The sequence below is a fragment of the Gracilinanus agilis genome, chromosome 4 (genome assembly GCF_016433145.1).
Source record: "Gracilinanus agilis isolate LMUSP501 chromosome 4, AgileGrace, whole genome shotgun sequence".
NCBI classification, from domain to species: domain Eukaryota; kingdom Metazoa; phylum Chordata; class Mammalia; order Didelphimorphia; family Didelphidae; genus Gracilinanus; species Gracilinanus agilis.
Genome location: NC_058133.1, coordinates 32,770,906 through 32,791,651, shown reverse-complemented (window position 1 = coordinate 32,791,651; position 20,746 = coordinate 32,770,906). Strand labels below are relative to the sequence as shown.

The window sequence follows — 20,746 nt, the reverse complement described above, 5'->3', positions numbered from 1 at the left end:
GAAAGGAGGGAAGCGTATTTAAAAAGAAATTTTATTGATGGCTTTTCTTTATATCTCCCAGAGTTTACTCTTATATTCCTCCCCTTCCTAGATAGTCACTCCTTATAATAAAGAATTAGAGTAAAAAAAATTCAGCAAAACCAGCCAAAATATTGAGGAAAAATAATTTCATATGCAGTGTTCTATAACCATAGATCTCCCACCTCTCAAAAGTAGCTGGGGAAGGTGTCTCCTTACATCTCCTTGGGGCAAGACTTTTAGTTTCAATTTTTTTATGATTTAGTTTCAATTTAGTTTCAATTGTTTTATGAGTCTTTCCATTAACTTTGTTGCAGTCATTATATATGTTGTTTCCTGTCTGCTTACTTCATATTGCATTCATTTCTAGTTCTTTGCCAGCACAAAACAATTCCTAAAAATATTTTGAGGTACATCAAGCCTTTCTTTTTCTCAGCAACTTCTTTGGTGTTTATGCCATCAGAGGGATTGCTGGGTCAAAGGATATGGATGTTTTGTCATTTTCTTTTCTTTCTTTTTTTTTTTTTTAAACCCTTACCGTTATCTTGGAGTCATTACTGAGTATTGGCTCCAAGGCAGAAGAGTGTAAGGGTAGGCAATAGGGGTCAAGTGACTTGCCCAGGGTCACACAGCTGGGAAGTGTCTGAGACCAGATTTGAACCTAGGACCTCCCCTCTCTAGGCCTGGCTCTCAATCCACTGAGTTACCCAGCTGCCCCCTGTTTTGTCATTTTCTTTGCATAATTACAAATTGCTTTCGTGGACAGCTGTACTAATTGACAACTCCATCAACAATGTATTAGTTTGTCAGTCTCTCTACATTTTGTTTAGCATTGACTCTTTCCATCTTTTGTTCTTTTGGCCCCTTTGTTGGATATGAAGTGAAACCCTGAATACTCTGATATGTATTTATCTTATTAGTTATTAGTCATATTCTTTCATGTGGTTTGTTGATTCAGTAAGCATTTTATTAAACAACTATTTCGTTAAAGGCTTTGTGCTCAGTGTTAGGGATACAAGTAAAGGTGCTTATAGATCCTGCCTTCAAAGAGCTTGGCCTTCACTGGATATAACACCACCCCCAACAAGCTAAATACCGGATAAATAGTAGATAGCCAACAAAAGGAAAGGTGCTAGCATGAAGGGGGCCAGGGAAAGTTTCTTGTAGAAGGAGGGATTTTAGTGGGGACTTGAAAGAAGCTAGGAGTTGGAGATAAAGAAGGAGAGGTTCCCGGGGTAGGGACAGTATTTGTTATGGGAGAAAACCCCCCAAGTTTACAGTAGGGTCTCTTCCCAAGAATGGGAGATTCAAACTCCATTCAGTTTAGAAGAAAAGAATTTTATTTGCAGTAGAGGTTTCAGGTGGTGAAGTAGCCTAATAGTTGGTGGAATAGCCTAGGGGCTAATGAGATAGCCTTAGGGCTGATGGATTAACCTGGTGACTAGTAGAGTAACCTCTCGGGAGCTGATGGAATAGCCGCTCCAAATGTAGAGTAGCAGCTTCAGCCCCCTGTGGATCAGGATTTGCATATTATTATTAATGCATATTGCATTAGTTTGGGGGCTAGTCATCTCCCATTCCAGAGAAATCTTCACCTTTCCTGAAAATCCTGGAAGGTGAGCATGGTCAGATTCAGGTGGAGGTGTGTTTTGTGGTTTGATGTCACAGAGAATAAAGAGCATGCACAGATTTGGAGGGGATTCTTCTGGAATGGCAGAGTCCTTAATGCGCATGTTCCATGTTCCCCCCCATTGTCCGCCTCTTCATCATTTGTCAGTGCTGGAGAGTCTTAGCTACCATTCTGGAATGAGAACATGGCAGGTGGGTGGGATATAGCTTGGTCCTAACAGTTCAGAACTAAGGTAAATAAAGAACAATATGAATAATTAATAACACCAAAAAGCTGATGCCCAGTAGAGACCATTGTAGATCCAGTACAGGTGATTTGATGATAGTAACTGATGGGTAACTGGTCAACAATCCAGATTCTGCAATTCATACTTGACTAATGTGGAAACTACAGATTTTGCAGTAGATGTTTAACTAGTGCTAAATGGTGAGAAATATAGGATTTCAACGTATGACTGCCAGCCTCCATCACATTAACAATTCCTTTTTTGAGAACTGCTCATGTTCTTGGCTTGCTTCTCTATTGGGAAATGGCTTTTGGCCATTTACATTTCTGTTAGTTGTCTACATATCTTGACTGGCAAGCCCTTGGTAGAAATGTTCCCCAATTTGGTCGTTTCTCTTCTTATCATAGATGCCCAAGTTTTGTCTCTGCACATTTTCACATAATCAAATCGATTGGTTTTTGTCTTTTATAATTGCTTCTTTCTCTTGTTTGGCTAAGAATAGCTTTCTTTCCGATTGCTGTGAAAACTTTAATTTGCCGATCTTTGATATTCAGTTCACATATCATTTTGAATTTATTGTAGAATATGGTATAAGGTGTTGTGGAAGCCTAGGTAAATTACTGTAGTGTATATATGCATTTGCCAAGCTGCTTTAACTGCTCCTCAGAGTCCTTTGAGGTTGGGGTAATTTTTCTCTGTTGCTTCAAGCCCCACTAGTTCTTTTCCCTTCATTGTCAGGTGCCAGTCCTTAGCGCCTCAGTTCCGCTTAAGTAATTAACATCAATTGGTTTTTACAAAGATATATTTACTTCCAAGCAAACCTAATCCTCAATACCTCAGAGCATACTCTGCCTATATCACCTTGGCCTTTGGGGTGTGGGTTTATAATTTAACCTCTCAATTCTTTTGCCATTGGCTCCTCCAAATTCATGGCCAGAGCTGTAAGACTGTCAGATTGACCCTCAGTCTCAAGTGTTGCTCTCAAAGGTCAATCCTTGCTTCTAGGGGAATCTGTGCTCCACTGGATACAAAGCTTGGCCTGGACACTGTCTTTCATTTTCCAGGGTCTGTCCTTCCAGATCTTTTAAAACTCACCAGGCTAGAGGCTCTACTTCTTTTAGGGAAATAGAAAGGCCAAGGCCTGATGACCTGTTTCTTGGGGTCATGTAGCCTCAAAGGAGAAGAAGGCCTTAGCTACTTCCTCCCTTTCTGTTGGAAGTGAAGGAGGCTAAGTGGCTTTTCTGAATACTTTTGAGGCCAAAGATACCCCTCCTTCCCTTCCGGATCAGCCCTTTCTATAGAATGGCTGCACAAGCTCCAGTCTTTCAAAAGGTGAGGCGATTTATGGCATCATGATACTCCTGAAAGCCATCTCCTCTGCACCAGTATTTGGAGAGGTTGTGTCAGCCAAGCAAGCCAATGGGCATTGCCCATGTGCCACTCATCTATTGCATTACGTTTCTTAGAATCAACTACTGGGTTATCAGATTCCTTTATTTCTGATTCTTCCTTTCCTGGTCGCCTTCTTTCCTCCTTCCCTCCAGGACCAACTAGTTTTGCTGCTTTATCATATCAGTGGGTGTTGTTAACCTTCATTCCCACCTCTTTTTCACATAGATGTTCTTGATCTCTTGTTTCTCCAAATCAATGTTATTTTATCTAGTTCTCTAAAAAGTTCCTTTGGTGGTTGGATTGGCAGAGCCTTCTGGGAGGTCTGCTCTGGCATTCCCTGCAGTTCTGGCTCTCAGGACCAGACCAGAAACATTGCGCATTTCCCTTTGACTCATATTTTGCTGGGCATGAAGGGAGATTCCGATGTCAAGCATGGGGTTCTTTCTCAGCACTCTGGGCCATAGGCAAAGGAAGAAGCATCGACCTTACTTGGCAGCACTGTTTCCTAGCTGGGTGGTTGATGCCTAGCCAGGAGCAAGAGCCCTTTTTAAAATTTTATTTTATTTTATTTTATTTTATTTTATTTTAGCAGGAGCCCTTTTTAAACAATTGAACATGATAACATCTATCCTGCCTGACAGCTGCCCAGTAGGGGGAGGACAAGGAGGTGGGAGAAGGGTGAGCTCTCTGTCCTGAGGACCCCTACTAGAGCTGGACCTTTGGCAAGTCAGAGGGTTTCTCTGCCTTGGTTTCCCCCTCTTTAATAGGGAAATGTCAGAACTTGCACTGATGCTTTACAGGACTGTCCAGGGGACAGGGCTGTTCATTTTAGTGACCAGAACAATCAACAAAGAGGATTTTCTGTCCATATCCTGCGAGCAATGAGTTCCCTGAGCCCCAGTCTTTGTTGTTTGGGACAAGCATCCATTTTTCTGCCTTGGATCTCTCAGTGTCCTGCTCCAACCAGCACTGCAGTTCTCCTGCCTGGTTGAGTTCATTCAGCAAGCTCCAGGTTCTGTGCTAGATTGCAGTGATAAAGTGACAAAAAGGAACCTGGCTCTGGCCTCAGGTGGCGGGTGGGCAGGCAGGCAGGCAGGCAGATGGAGGGATGGTCAGGGCCCCTTTGGATGTTGGTTCTCTCATTCATTCCCTCTGGCTCAGTGCAGTGATAAGACCTTTATGCTATTGTTTCTCCAGCAGGATGTCCTCGCTGGAGGAGCACCCAGCCCCTTGATCTTCCGGAAGCTCAGCAATCCCGACCTGTTCTCCTCAAGTGGAAAAGCCAAGCTTCACCGGCAGCTGAGTCAGGACGATGGCAAAGTCCGGGGCCGGGGGAGCCTGGCTACGGCCCTGTCACTGTCAGGTCAGTCTCTGGCCAACAAGTCAAAGCTGGCACTGGAATCACTGGTGCATTTCCTCAAAGGTCTTCTCTCATATATTTTAAGCCCTTATCTCAGGGGTTGGCAACATGTGGCTCTTTCTGCAGGAGCCATAAAGTCCATTTTTTTTCAGGCGCTGTTCAGGAGCGGCACTGTGAGCACTGCACGGCTCTCACGAAATTACATTTTAAAAAAGGTGGCATTTATGGCTCTCACGGCCAAAAAAGGTTGCCGACCCTTGCCTTATCTTCTGTGTTAGAAGCAATATTGTGTATTAGTTCTGAGACAGAAGATAGGTAAGGGCTAAGCAGTGGGTTAAGTGACTTACCCAAGGCCATACAATCAGGTAGGATCTGAGGTCAAATTTGAATCTAGGACCTCCTGTTTCTGGGCCTGGCTCTCTATTCATGGTGTCATCTAGTTGCCCCAGGCCTTGTGCCATCTTGAAATCCATCAGCCAGTCATTTGGCATTTACTAAATGCTCACTTTGTGCTGGGCCTGGTGGGGTGAGACTTTGGAGAGACAAGGGAAAAACAGTTCCTACTACTAAAGAGCTTCCAGCCTCCCAACAGCTCCATATGAGCAGCTTAGCTCTGAACCCCCAGAAGGCAATCTCGGAGGGAAGGAAGGACCAGCTTGGGGAGAGCATCCTTAGCCTGGTGGCTGATAGTGATGGTAGCCAGCATTTCCAGAATAAACCAAGGCTTAGAAAGGGCTTTTCCCAATACTGTCTCTTACGGTCCTCACAAATGAGGGGGGAAGCGCTCTTATTTCCATTCTACAAATAAGAAAACTGAGGCAGAGGAGTTCTTCAGGGAAGTCAGCTAGTTTGTGTTTGAGACTGGATTCGAATTCAGATCTTCAGACTCTCCCCATTCTGTTCCCTAGCTGCCTTTGAGTGTTTGTCAGTCTTCACTAACCTCAGCTGCAGCCAGGACCAGCAGAGTGAAAGCTCCTGGCACCCGGGCCAAGCACAGACTGCTGCCTGAGCATGTGGTTTCCTGGATGGGGAGGGAACCCTATTTTGACTTTCTTGGGATCCTGGAGAGCTCTCTGATCAGGGAAGCCTGAGCATCTGACTCGGCATCCCAGTTCTTACCCCAGCTAGGCACATGACCCGGGCCTTGGTTTACTTGTCTGTTGGATGGGGGCCGGCTCTAACCTTCTTTGATTCATTTCCTCTTTCTGGCTGGGGAAACTGAGGAATTGCCAGAGCCTGGTGTTCATTTGCCCTGGGAACATGGAGTGCCCTCGGGAGGGAGGGAAGCTATGGTCTTGTGGGCTGCCCGGTTAGTTTTCAAAGTTGTTTCCAGATTGTTTCTCTCCATCAGTTAGTAGATGAACCAACATTCATTAAGCACTTTCCGTGTATCAGGCACCAGGCTGGGGATACAGAGACAAAAAAGGGACTGTCCCTGGGCTCTGGGAGAGACTCCGGGCACTAGGTACTGCTCTTGGCAATGGAGACACACACAAAGAATGACTTTGTCCCGGATGAAAACTGTGTAACGAGGCCACTGTTGGTGTCATTGTATAAGAGCCACTCAGGGGTTCACCCCAGCCCAACACTGTAGGCTTCTAGAGATGGTCAGGAGAGACACTCCCATTTTACAGAGGAGGAAATGCCATTCCAACGTGTGGCCTTAGTTGTGGTCCAGGCCTGGGGATTGCCTTGGTGAGTGGCACCCCCCAGCCATTTGGGAGGACCTGTTGTTGCTGAAAGGGTCCCCATTCCCGAGCAGTGTGATCAGAGGAGAGAGCAAGTGCTGGCAAAGGAGTCAGAGAGAAGCTTCTGAAAGGCTCTGGCAGAGAGGGCTGGCTAGGGCTTCCTCACGCTTCCTGGCACAGAGTGCAATCTGAGATGCTTATGTACCAAGTGAGGCACTTCCTTAGAAAAGGGATTAGCAGTGGGAGAACCCTTCCAAGGCTTCCTGACTGGCTGGAGAGGCCCCTCTGTCTGTCCCCAGCGAACATCCCAGACCTCTCTCTTTGAGAGCCATATTTGGATTTGGTCTGTTTGTGTGCCCATTTCTAAAGCGTGCTATAGAAGCCTGTGTTGGCCGCCTTTTTGCCCTGAGCTCAGGACAATCTCACCCAAACAAGAACTGGTGGTGGGAAGGTTTGCTGAGCCCTCTTCTCCTTGTCCCAGACACATCCCTGTTTCCTTCTTGAATGTGGCTCTCATAGGCTGAGGGTCCTTTGGGACCATGCCTGCCTCCCCCTCCCCCCCCAAATAGCCTAAAGCCCGAGTTTATTTAAAGTGGGGTCTGCCCTTGCCCTTTTATCAGGCTATAATCATTCTCCCCTTTGCAGGCAAGCAACTGCTGCCTTTGTCCAGTGGTGGGCATAGTGGCATGGGACAGCCAGCCTGGCAGTCCTCAGGGGAAGCCTCCAACTTGGTCCGAATGAGAAACCAGTCCCTGGGGCAATCGGCCCCATCGTTGACAGCTGGCCTGGTGAGTGTGCTTGAGTCCTATATTGTTGTTTTAAGGTTTAATGATTTTGTAACCCTCCATGGAGGAGAGGTGGGAGGTATAGTTTCAGCCTCACCTGCACAGGGACTGGGCTGTTTCTACTCACCAAAACTTTAAAAGGAACCAGTGAGCCATCTAGGGGATGAGTCTTGGGCTGTGGCTTGTGGCAGTCCCAGCCGAGGTCAGCCTTGTGGCTCTTGGAGACAGGGCCTTGGGGCAGGGGGTTCGAGGGAGCCAAGCTTTGATTCTTTTGCTCTTCTGTTGACTTTGAAGACAAACCCTGGCAGCATTGCAGAATCCTATCATGCCTGGACTCTGCTTTTTAAAAAGCAGATGGATTGAGGATAGAACGAGATACTTTTCAACTGCTTTTCTTAAAGCTCTCTAAATGCTAGCTATTAGCCATAATTTCTCCATACCCTCCCTCTTTGACTCCATCCTCGGGGCCCAGGATAGCCTCTAGGCTCCTGGGACTTCCAGGCATTTCAAGGGAATTCCCTTCCTTGCTGGAAGCTGGGAGGCAGAGGTGTGAAGGGAGAGCACTTCACGCATGGGAGACAACCAGAGATAAGACACAGAGACAGTGGGCTGAGCCCTGGGTAGGAGGAACACTTGTGTTACTGTAGATCTTCCTTTGGGGCATTGACTGTGAACAGCCATTAGGCCAGTATAAATGACCCCGTGTAGGGAGGGGAGGCCAGTATGAGACTGTGACAAAGGTGGAGAGGGGGAGGCAGTGGGGCATTGCTTTACCCTGTAATTACTAGGGAGCACCTCAAGTTTGCTGAGTGACATGAGCAGATCCCTGCTTAGGAAGACCACTTTGGCAGTCATTAGAGGCTGGAATGGAGTGGGGAGATGCTGGAGGTGGGGGCACGGACCAGGAGATGGTTATAGTGGATCAGTGTGAGGTGATGAGGGCCCACCCAGGATGTGGAGAGAAGGGGACACCTGGAAGGTAGAGCAAGGTGGAAAGGACCTGATTTGTTTTGTTTTTAAATAATATTTCATTTCCCCCCTCATTTATATGTTAAACAATTTTGAACCTTCATTTTTGAAAAGTTTGAGCCAGATTCCACCCCCCACCCCCCAAGACAGCAAGAGTCGGTACAGGTTTTACACATGTAATAGTGTAAAACATCTTTCCATAGCAGTCATTTTGTGAAAGAGCTCGAATAAACAAAAGTGAAGAAAGTAAAATGAAGTAGGTATCAGTCTTCATTCAGAGTCCTGCAGTAGATGAGCCCTTGAGGACTGGAAAGGACCCGATTTGGAAGCTGGTTAGAATATGAGAGTGAAGAAGAGGGAAGAGTGGAGGATGACATCTTGGCTGGGATGTTGGGGGACTGAGGGGCTGCCTTTGAGAATAGGTGGATGTGGGGGGGGGATGGGGGAGAAAATCAGTTCTGTTTTGGACAGTTTGAGTTTAAGATGTTTACGGGATGTTCAGTTTGCAATGTCTGGTAGGCTGGTAGAGATTTGAGACTGAAGCTTAGGTGAGGGTTGAGGCCTGGATATGGAGGTGTGGGAGGCCTGTGCATAGATAGTAACTGAGCCCTTGGAAAGTGAGGAGATCACTGAGAGGGAAAGAAGAATGATCTGGATTAAAGCAGAAGCACGGAAAATCCCCCCTGGTCTGGGGAGTTTTAAAATGTGCCAGTTGTTCATCTGAAACCTGGCCCCTTGGACATCCTTGACCAAGTTGTTGGGCCTTGGTCTGCAGGTGGTTTTTCTGGAATTCTCTGCCTTTTTCCAGGATAACTTTCTCAGGATTTCAAGGTTGGCTGCACCTACATGAAACAAGGGAGATTGAGTGATTGTTCTCCTCGGGAGGGTGGAAGACCTCAGGAGATGGTTCTTCTGTTATTCTTTCATAAGAGACTAGGTCCCTCTTCCCTGGGGCAGCCCCTCTTGGGGTTTGTGAGTTGCTGTACCACCCCCAAATTCACCCCTCAGCTCCTAAGTCCTAAGCAAGTTGTAGAGCCTTGGGCCAGATAAGAAGATCTGGACAAAAGTAGAAATCAGGGAAGGGGCAGGATAACACCAAGAGTGTCTTGTGCCTCAATGAAGAGACCACATAGAAGTTATGTGGACAGAGAGTGGCCATGGAGTCAGGAGGGCTTGCATTTAGATTTTAGGACTGCACCTTGCCAGTGTGACAGATATTTGGCAGATCAGTTGACCAGCCTCACCAAGTTCTGTTTGCCTCTGAGGGACTTGGGTTTACCTTGTGGGGCCTTCTAGCCTGGATCCCGGCAGCATGGGGTCAGGGGGCCTAAATGGGTTTTGAAATCGATATTGGGGAAACTATCCAGATGGATGGTTCTTGGCCATATAGAGCCCTTGTCTTTTTTTTTTTTTTTTAAAGTGGGCATAAAGCCCTTACCTCATTGGTTGTGTGGTAATTAGCTGAATGATCTATTTTTTTTTTTAAAACCCTTACCTTCCGTCTTAGAATCAATACTGTGTATTGGTTCCAAGGCAGAAGAGTGGTAAGGGTAGGCAATGGGGGTCAAGTGACTTGCCCAGGGCCACGCAGCTGGGAAGTGTCTGAGGTCAGATTTGAACCTAGGACCCCCTGTCTCTAGGCCTGGCTCTCCATCCACTGAGCCACCCAGCTGCCCCCGATCCCTTATCTTTTGAGGGAAGAGATCTCTGAATAAGAACCAAGAGAATCAAGTTGTTGACTCTGGAGTGGATGCCCAGGATGAATAAGGAGGTGGGGAGAAATGACCAGGAGCCCTGTATTAGTGGAAATCTCTAAATCTGGATGAACTAAATGAAGACTTGCAGGGTTGAAAGAAGTGGCAGATGCCATTGTGGATCACCTATCCTCTGGGTTCCCTGTCAGGGAAGGCCAATGAACAAAGGTTTTCCACTTCAGCCCAGTGAGCTTATTTTTGATTCCTGCAAATTTTTTCAATTTATTATTAAAGGGTTGGCCTCAAAGGTCTTCTTCAGTCCTAGGGTCCAATTGTGGACAACACCCCTCCCCCCCCCCTCCATGAAGTTGGCTGGTCTTCATTCAGTGTACCTCTCTCCATGTACTCATAGAACTCTGGACTCAGTGGTTGGCATGCTCATAGCCATTTCACTCTCCATCCCAGAGATTGTATGACTCTATCTGCTGCCAAACCCTGTTCCCCAACCCTGATGGCTCACTCTCTTTCCATCTACCTCAGCTCTGTTCCCTTTATCCCAGGCCAAATCTGCTTGACCCTTCCACTGAGTATTCTCTCCTCTAGGTTTTTATGACCCTTCTCTCACCTGGTTCTGCTGGACTTTGAGGCAGGAAGTTCAAAATCCTACTTTTGACCCTAGTAGGTCACTTCACTGTCCTCAGGCTCCCTTTTCTTGTCTGTAAAATGGGGATAACAGTAGCAGCTATCTCCCAGGATGGTTGTAAAGATCAGTCAAGATAATGGTCAATAGTCAGGAAACCTTTTTTAAACACCTACTATGTGCCAGGCACTGTGCTAAGTGGCTGCAGATACAAAGAAGAGGAGACAGCCTGTGCCCTTGAGGAGCTTACACCTAAGTCGGTAAAGACAACATGTAAAGAAAGCTCAACAGCCAGAGGCAGAGAGGAAGGAGGTACCCAGAGTTTGGAGAAGCCAAAGAAAAAGGCTAAAATGAGTGCAATGAGTGGGGAGGGAAATAAGCACATGCCTCACCTGTCTTCCTTAAGTGATGTTTGAGGAGTTTGTGGTACCACCCTCCAAGCAGAGGGGCAGAAGGTACTGAGATGGTGTGAGTGCCAAGGCTGATGAAATGTCCCAGTGATGAATTGGCTGGGGATGCAGTAGAGAAGCCAAAGCAGTCCAGAAGGAGGGCTCTCAGAGGGAAATGAGATAACATACATCAAATATTTTTTCCCCAATGATATTTTATTGTATTTTTCCCAATTATGTATAGAGATAATTTTTAACATTTTTTACCATTTATTTTTTGACATTCTGTGATCCAAATTTTCTCTCCCCACCCCATCCTTAAGACAGTAAGCAGTTTGATACAGGTTTTATATTTGCTGTTATGCAGTACGTTTTTCCATACTTGTCATGTTGATGCATCAAGAATTATACAAAACTTCAAACATTCTAGAAAGGCTGGCTGTAATTCTTACTCCTTGGGTAATCACTCCTCAGTGTCCTTTGCTGTATCTTTCTCCAAGTCTCACAATTGTACCAGAGTGTTCCCCAGTGCTCTCTTATGGACCCTCTTCTCTTTTCCCTCCTCATCTTCTGTACTATCTCACTTGGGGATCCTGCCAACTCCCATGCATTCAGGTGATTGTCTCTATGTTTGAGAATTTCTGATTGTGGTATCCAGCCCTTGACTTTTTGTGTCCTCCTATCTCTGGTCACCAGCTGCCATTTGGATGCCCTGAACTAGATGTCCTAGAGGAATCTCAAATTCAGCATTTCTCAAAAAGAACTCATTCTATTTTCTCTCAAACCTTCCCCTCTTCCTGACTTCCCTATTCCTATTGAGGACACTATCATTCTCCCAGTTACTTAAGCTTGTGACCTAACTCTCATCCATTTAACCCCCTCCCCTCCCGCCCCCCCCAATACCCTTCTCACACACTGTACTTTCCAAATCTTCATACCTGTCCTTGAACCCAGAACTTTCTCCCAATCTCCCATCTCCTTGCCTTCACACTGGCTCGCTCCTCCACCTGCTTTCCTTTAGGACTCAGCTTCCATCCTACTTTCTGAAGGACCTCTTGCTTAGGCTCCCACGCTCAAATGCTAGTACCTTCCCTCTGAAATTTTCTTGCATTTACACTGTATTTATTTTGTATGTGTTTAGTTATAGGCATTTTTGCTTCCATGATTAGAATGTGAACTCTGTGAGTAGAGACTATGGGGTTTTTGTTGTTATTACTTTTGTTTTCATTTTTATCTCACTCTATATCCCTTGACACACAGTAAACATTTAGTCCATACTTTTGGATTGACTGACTGAACATGAAGAAAAGGATTAAACAAAGAGCCAGATGTGGCAAAGCCAGGTTCTGAGAGCCTGAGCTCATTTGTTTTTGGACAGATTCCTAAATTAGGAGATCAGAGAGTACAGAAGCTATCATTGGCCTCGAACTGAGCAAACATTTGGTGTAGTCTCTCATATACATTTTTTTGGGGAGATTTATTCTACATCTGGGATATCAAACTCAAAGAGAAATAGATCCCTGATGGCCACACTTTAGCTTTGAAAACCATAAATTGACATTATCTATGTGGTGTTCTATTTGTTTTTATCTCATTTACCTCTGTTGAACACCTCGCTTCTAGCCTATGATCTTTCCATGGGAATTCAGAGCTAGTTGAGTGACCAGCCCCCAAGAGTAGGTGGTCTCCAGGGAGGTGTCCTCCTGGGATCTGTACTTTGCTTGGTGGTGCGTTGTATTTTTATCCATAATTTAACTCCAAACAGAGATGGCAGGCTTATTCATTTTGCTGATGATAGAAAATCATGGGAGGGATAGTATAGCTACCCCATGGGATGATCCAGGAGACAGTTGACAGATAAGAATATTGTTTTAAATCAAATCAAAATTTAATAATCATCCATGTAAATGTTTTTACTGGGTTCAAAAGATCCACTTAATCTGTCCAAGAGGAGGGAAGTATGGTTTGGTAGTCTAAAAATCTCTGTTTAAATAGGTTGCAACTTCTATGTAGTTGACTTGGGGAGAATGGCATAAAAAAGCTAATGTCGGGCTGCATTGGTCAAGGTAAGGTGTCCTGAGTAAGGGAGGTGTGTACTTGGCCAGAGCACTTCGGAGCAGTGGTGTATATGGGGCTTGCTCAGTGTTATGAGTGGAGGTCTCATCCAGTTAGCATCCTGGAAGGTTTCAGAGAAGAAGCAGAATGCTACTAGATCATAGAAGGAGGAAGGAGGCCATCCTGTCCACATCCCTTTTGTGACTAGGAGTCTCTCAGCAAGATTTCCAGGGAGATAAACCTAACCCACCACCACCCAGGCAGTCCCCTGCTCTGCTCTGGAGTGGCTCTCATTGTTAAGAAGCTTCTTGACACCCAGCCTGAACTTTTGCCCCTTTCCCCCATGGCTTCTGGTTCTGCTATTGGGCAGAGCAGAACAAGGCTGGTCCTTGTCAAACAAGACAACCTTTCACCTACTTGAAGGCAGCACTCATGGTCTGCCTGAAGCTTCTCTTCTCTGTTGGCGCTCAGATACCTTGTTCTCAAGGCCCTTCCTCTGGAAGTCATGAGGCTTCATCTCCATGGGGCCTGAGCTGGGCATTTGGGAGATGGGCCTGGCTACGTGGAATGGAAGTGGGGTCAAGAGCTGGATCCAGGGTGGGACCTGTGGCCAGGGGTGAAGACAGGGTGGATGTCCAGACAGCTGGGGACTGGAACTGGCCTGCAAACAGCCTGTTTGGCCCTCTTTGGTAGAGATCTTTTCCAGAAGAGTGAGCTTTGCCCTTTTCTGGTGGCCCAGTGGGTGGTTAACAGTTGTTCATTTAGCTAATTAATAGCAAGGCATTTAGGTTACAATGATGACACTGAGTGAGGAGCATCAACCTTGGGTCTTACTATAGTGGAGGGGGGAAGTACAGATTTGACTCCAAACTTTGTGGATTATTTTCTGCTGGCCCTGAAAGGCATAGTTCTTAGAATGTAGTTCAACCAGTTTACCCAGCATTCCTGAAGTGCCTCCCCTTACCCCCCAGGGCCTGGGCTCCTTACCAGGCCAGCAGAGATGGACTGTGGTGAAATCCTTAGTAGCCTTCACTTCGTGAATGGATAGAACCCTGTTGTTTATGGCACTTGTATTGATTGGTTCAGTCCAGCTTATTGGACTCCTGGGAATGAGCCATTCTGCTTAGTACTAGGGATAAAAAATGAAAAAGACCTTTGTCTGCAAGGAACTTTCATTCTTCTGGAGGAAACAATATATAAACCGGTCAGTATAGATGCAACTATTTTAGGAAAGGGAGCACCTGGAGAGATCTTGTGGAGGGGCTATTGCATAAGCTGAACGTGAAAGAGGCTGTCAGGGGTGGGAAAGGCAGCCATGGTGTATGACATGGGAGAGTCCTGCTTTCAGCTTCTTGCTGGAGTGTCTTCCCTCAAATGGAATGTAAGCTGTTTTGGATCCAGCTTGTCTTAGCATTTTCATGTGACATCTCTGTATTTCCCAGTTTTTCCTTTCTCTTTTATTGATTTAAAAAACCCTTTTGGAACATTTTTTTGGAATTCTTTTTGGGCCTGAGACCAATTCACATTTTTCTTTGAAGCTTTGTGTGGAGCCATTTTGACATTGTAGTCCTCTTCTGAGTTTATGTTTTGATCTTCCCTTTCATCATAGTAACTTTGTATAGTCAGGTTCTTTTTTGTTTGCTTATTTTTCCAGTCTGTTTCTTGACTTTTAACTTTATGTTAAATTTGAGCTCTGCTCCCAGGGTGGAGGGGCCATTGTCTGAAATTTCAGACCTTTTTTTTTGTTCTGTTGTTTTCAGAGCTAGTTCTGAGGGTCAGTAAGTTTTCATTTCTACTGATGTGCTATGATCTAAGGAGAGATGTGGTTACTGCTCTCCTGGCCTATGTTCTGGTCTCTGAGCAACCCTAAGTTCTCTTTTCTTCCCTGGAACTGTGACCCAGATCTACACATGGGTAATGTAGCAGTCTTTTTAAAAAATAACTTTTACCTTCTGTCTTAGAATCAATACTTTTTATTGGTTCCAAGGCAGAAGAGCAGTAAGGGCTAGACAATGGGGATTAAGTGACTTACCAAGTGTCACTCAGCTAGGAAGTGTCCAGGGACAGATTTGAACCCAGGACCTCCCATTTCCAGGCCTGGCTTTCAATCCACTGAGCCAATGCAAGGGAATCCTGCATCCTGTGCCAGCTAAGGCTCCCCTGTTATTTTCTTCTGACCAGTTGTTTGACCCCTTTACTTGATGGCCCATTGCTGGCTACCTTATGTAGGAGTCAGGGCCTCATTGCTGGCTTGTGGTGTGCACTCTTCTGCATTTTACTCTTCCCCAATAGGACAGAGCTTTCCTGCGGACCTAAGTTGTCTTGGTCTAGAAAATTGATTTTTCCCATCCCTTTATTGATTTTGCCACTTCAGAATTCATTTTGAGGTTATTTTAAAGTTGTTTGGAGGGGCAGCTGGATAGCTCAGTGGATTGAGAGTCAGGCCTAGAGACGGGAGGTCCTAGGTTCAAATCTGGCCTCAGATACTTCCCAGCTGTGTGACTCTGGGCAAGTCACTTGACCCCCATTGCCCACCCTTGCCACTCTTCCTCCTATGAGCCAATACACAGAAATTAAGGGTTTAAAAAAAATTGAATGGGGTATAAAAAAAAATTGATCAAAAAGCCTTTTAAAAAAAAAGGAAAAATAAAAAAAATCAACTTAAAGTTGTTTGGAGAGGTCTGATGAATTTGGGAGAGGTCTGATGAATCCCTGCCTTTATTCCACTATCTTGGATTTGTACCCTGACATCTCTATTTTCTAACCTGTAATCCAGCCCTAACCCCTCTGTCCTGTCTCACATCTCCAGATTCATATCTGGTGGACATCTTAAAAATGTCCAAAATGAAAATCATCTTTCTCCCTAAGCCCTCCCCCTTTCATACCTTTTTGATTACTATAGAGAGTACCACCATCCTCCCATCCCTGAGGCTCTCAACCTAGGGTTGGTTCATCCTGATTTCCCTACTATTTCTCTCTCCCAAATCCAAACATTTGTCAAGGCCCGTAGATTTCCCCTGGGCAAAATCTCTCTTGAATTTGTTCCCTTCTCTCCCCAGCACAGCTCCTACCCCAGTGAAGGCCCTCATCCCCTCACATCTGGATTATCACAATGGCTGCTGGTGGGTCTGCCTGCCTCAATTCTCTCCTCACTCCAGTCCATTGTCCATTCAGCCACTAAAGTGATTTTCCTAAGACACAGCTCTCTGATCATACCTCTCTCCTACTCAGTAAACTCCAGTGGCTCCCTGTTGACTTCAGAATCAAACACAAAATGCTGTTTGGTATTCCAAGCCCCCTCTTACTTGTTCCAGTCTTCTCACACCTTACTCCCCATCTTATACTCTTTGATCCAGAGACTCTGGGTTTCTGGTTATCCTCCATGCTTGGAATAATCTCTTTCCTAATCTCCATCTCTGACCTCCCTGGCTTTCTTCAAGTCCTAGCTGAAATCCCTCCTATAGGAAGCCTTTCTCAACATCTCTTAATTCTGATGCCTTTGCTCTGTTGACCATTTCCTTTTTGTCCTGTATTAGTCTTTTTTTTTTTTTTTTTTTAAACCCTTAACTTCTGTATTGGCTCCTTGGTGGAAGAGTGGCAAGGGTGGGCAATGGGAGTCAAGTGACTTGCCCAGGGTCACACAGCTGGGAAATGTCTGAGGCTGGATTTGAACCTAGGGTCTCCCATCTCTAGGCCTGACTCTCAATCCACTGAGCTACCCAGCTGCCCCTCCATATTATTCTTATTTGTACATAGTTGTCTGCTTATTGTTTCTCTCATTAGATTGTGAATTCCTTGAAGGCAGGGACTATCTTTTGCCATTCTTTGTATCCCACAGAGTCTGATGCATAGTAGGTTCTTAATCAATGTTTATTGGCTGTTGACTAACATGTAAGCAATGCTGAGAGGTTTATATTTTGTTCCTGAGTCAATAGAGATCTCCTGTAGGTTCTTGAGGGGAGTGACAAGGTCAGAAACTGCAGTAAGAGGGAAAGCTAGATGGCAGTTTGTCTGAAAAGGAATTTAGGGGTTTGAGGGGACTGTAAGCTTCTCTATGAGCCTACAAGTATGATGTGGCAGTTGAGAAGGCTCCTGTAGTCTTGAACAGCATGAAGGATGGTACAGTTTCCATAAACAAGGAAAGAATAGCTCTTCTGGCCTTGGCTCTGGGAGGTCTTTATTTACTTGGAATCTTGGGCTCTTTTCCAGGTCCCCTCAGTGTTAGGAAGGACCTTAATGATCAGGAGAGTGTCCTTCAGAGAGGAGAACAGGCAGAATATGGCCCTGACAATGGCTATGAGACCAGAGCCTAGAAAGATTGATTGGTCAAAGGAAATGGAACCATTTCTCCTAGAGAACAGAAGGGTTGGGGAGTGTAAAAGCTGCCTTCAGATTTGTGAGAGGTTTTATAGAGGACAGTAAAACCCAGAGTAGTCAGGGGAAGTTGTTAGTCAATCCACGAGACACTGATTGATCTGTTGTGTTATGGGCACCACAGTAGGCAGTGGGGTTACAAGTACAAAGGAAGAAGAGTGTGGGTGGGGGAGAAAACAAGTGTTATACCAGGCTATACAGAGTAAGTTTAAAAGAGATCAATACAGCAGAATATAAAGTAGTGAGATAGAAAGTGGACTGGCCAGGGGGGTGACAAAATCAGGAAAGTCTTGGTGTAGAAAGTGTCATCTGAACTGTCATTTAGAGTAGGAGAGGGACTGATTTTTGGAGGTGGAGAGGAAAGAGGGCAAAAGCAAAGGCATAGAAGTGGGAAATCTCCATGGATGGCATGTAAGGGTCTACAGAGCTAGGGATAGTTTAGTTAGAATCAAGTGTGATGAGCCAAGGGTTTCCAATGAGGCTGAAACTTAGGTTGGAATCCTGGTAGTAGATGGCTTGAAAAGCTAAATGGAGCAGATTCTTTTTGATTCTGGAGGTAATAGGAAGCCACCTATTGGAAGCTGATTGGAAAGAAGAGTGACCTAGTCAGACCAGTATGGGCAGAGAGAAGGGAACAAAGGGGAGAGATATTGTGCAGGATCCAAAGAGAGTGATTTAGGCTTCATGTCAAGAAGCAATTTCCAGTGGTGAGGACTGTCCCAGAGTAGAATGGACTGCCTCAGGAGGGGCTGGATGTCCAGAATGTTGCTATTGTCGGGATTCTTTTTGGGTCTGGGCTGTAGCTCCTAAATCTTGCATGAATGGCATGAGAATGGCAGCACATAGGTGAGGAGTGTGAGGGGAGTTCAGGGCAGGTGGTTGCTTGTTTTTGAAATTAGCATCAGAATTCTGGATGTGGGAACCTCTGGTGCCCCTCCCCCCCCCCCCCATTCTCCTTTGGTAGATAGGACAGGGCTCTGCTGCCCCCTGGTGTCTGTCTGGGGCAGGGCAGTGAGGGGCCAGAGACCCTGGCCTGTTGAGGGACCCTGGCTTCTTGCTCTGGGGGCAATGGAAACAGGCATTACTGAGGCGAAAGGAGCAGAGGTCAGAAAGGCAGGAGCTTGGTGGGCAGGAGAATTCTTACCCCTCTTTTCAGATGAATTAATGAAATTTAAAAAATTTCGTGAACAACGGAAATGAATCCAGAGTCTATTCAGCAAGCATTTATCAAGCTCCTTCTCTGTGCCAATCACAGAGAAATGCCAGGCCTCTCCTCAGGAGCTGACGTTCTAAGAGGAGAAATAAAATGGTTCTTAAGTAAGAGACTGCAAGGTAGTTTAGTGGGGAGACAGCACTAAGGCAGGGTGGGGAATCAGGAGAGGCCTCGTGTAGGGAGTGGTGCCTGAGTTGCATTTTGAAGGGAAGATGGGGATTCTGGGAGGTAGAGATGAATAGGTAGAGAACCTGTGCCATGACACATTGGAAAGTGGAAACTGTGAAGGGGTATAATGTTGGAGTCTGGAACATTATATTAGGGCTACCTGTGAAAGACTTTAAATGCCAAATTGAAAATTTGTTTTTATTTTCAGATCTGCATTCTCTCCTTCCCTTCTCATCCCCTTTGCCCCTCACCAGGAAAGCAAGAAAAAGAAAGGCTAACATATATAGTCAAGTGAAACAAATTCCTACAATGGCCATGTCCAATATGGCCATATCTCGAGGGAGTGTAGCATGTCTTGTTCAGGAGTCCTCTGGCACTGTGACTGGTCATTGTACTGCTGGAGTTTCATTTTTTTGTCTTTAAAATATTGCCATTATTGTAATTGTTATTGTTTTCCTGGTTCTGCTCACTTCACTGCATCAGTTCCCCTAAGTCTTCCCAGGTTCCTCTAAATTATCCCATTCTATCATTCCTTATAGCACATTCATGTACTTGTTCAACTATTCTCTAGTTGATGGGAAACTCCTCAGTTTCTAATTGTTTGCCACTCTAAGAGGATACACATTTTTTTCGTACACATGGACCCTTTTCTGTTTCTTTGAATTCTTTGGGGCATACAACTAGTGGTGATATTTTTGAGTCAAAGGATATGATGAGTTTGATGGCTTTTGTAGCCTAATTCACAATTGCTTTCCAGTTTGGCTGGGCCAGTTCACAGGTCCACCAACAGTACATATTATGAAAAGATTTTATATTTGATTGTATTTTTTCTCAAGTTATGTGTCAATAGTTTTTAACATCAATTTTCTGACATTTTGTGATCCAAATTCTGTCCCTTCCTTCATCTCCTCCCCTTCCCCCAAGATGGTAAGCAATCTGATATAGGTTGTACGTATGCTTTCATGCAATATGTATTTCCATGCTCATCATGTGAAAGAAGACACAAATCACACATGAGAAAAAACTCATGAAATAAAGTGAAGAATGATATGCTCTAATCTTCATTCAGATTCCATCATTGCCTTTTGTGGTGGTAAATAGTATTTTCATCTTGAGTTGTCTTGGATCCCAGCATTGCTGATAATAATTAAATCTTTTGCAGCCACTAACAATGCATTAGTTTACCTGTTTTTTCATAGCCTCGCTGGTATTTGTCAAAAATTTTCCTTTTTTGTCTGTTTAACCATTCTGAAGGATATGAGGTGGTATCAGAGAGATGTTTTAATTTGCATTTCTTTAATTATTAGTGATTGAGATAATTTTTTATATGGCTATTGATAGCTTGGATTTCTTCCTCTGAAAGCTGTTTGTTCACATCCTTTGACCATTTAACAATTAGGAATGACTCTGAGAATTTCAGCAAGAAGCACGAGGGAACCTCTGAAACATCTTAATGGTTCTTATTTATAAAATGACTAGTGTGTATAGAGCACTTTGTCATTTACCTCATTATATGTCACTTATCGTTTGATCCTCACAAAAGCCCTGTCGAGTAGGTGCTTACTTTCTCCATTCTACAGTAAAGGAAATTGAGGCATAGAGAAATTGTGACTCGCCCCATGTCACATAGGTAAGTATCTGAAGCTTTATTTGAAGTCAGGTCTTCCTGACCCCCAGCTCAGTACTCTTTCTACCCCATCCCTTAGCTGCCTCTGTTCTTGAGCAGGAAATGACTGGGTGCTTTAGTTAGAATAATTGAATGGTGTGTGGAATATGGGTTAGAGAGGGGGCAGACTGCAGCTTAGACCAGGTATAAGGCTATTGCAGCAGCAACAGCAACAAAGAGTTCTTGCAGTCATCCAGGTGAGAGGTGATGATGGCCTGAACTAAGCAGTGGCTGCAAGAGGAGCCAGAGAGAGGGATCAACCTGTGGTTGGACACTGTAACCATTAGAATTCTTAGTTCTTCCAAAGATGGTTTCCCATAGGCTATTGTTACTGTATACATTGTTTTGGTTCTGCAAGTGAGCAGAACTTTGGTATGCAAAGTTTTATTTGTGGTGTTTAGTGCAAAGTTGCGTTGCCTCCCCCCACCCCTTATAGATATTTTCTTCTGATTATACCAGCTCAGTGCCTAGCATATTGT

General features: G+C 44.9%; 1 protein-coding gene across 1 annotated transcript in view; it reads left to right on the top strand.

Moving 5' to 3' along the window:
• MAST2 (microtubule associated serine/threonine kinase 2) overlaps window positions 1–20,746 on the top strand; it is a 192,166-nt gene that overhangs the window by 27,623 nt on the left and 143,797 nt on the right. Inside the window, exons 2-3 of the mRNA XM_044674823.1 lie at window positions 4,464–4,629; window positions 6,960–7,102. Of these exons, the coding sequence (XP_044530758.1) occupies window positions 4,464–4,629; window positions 6,960–7,102 (309 nt within the window). The remainder of the gene's footprint in view (window positions 1–4,463; window positions 4,630–6,959; window positions 7,103–20,746) is intronic.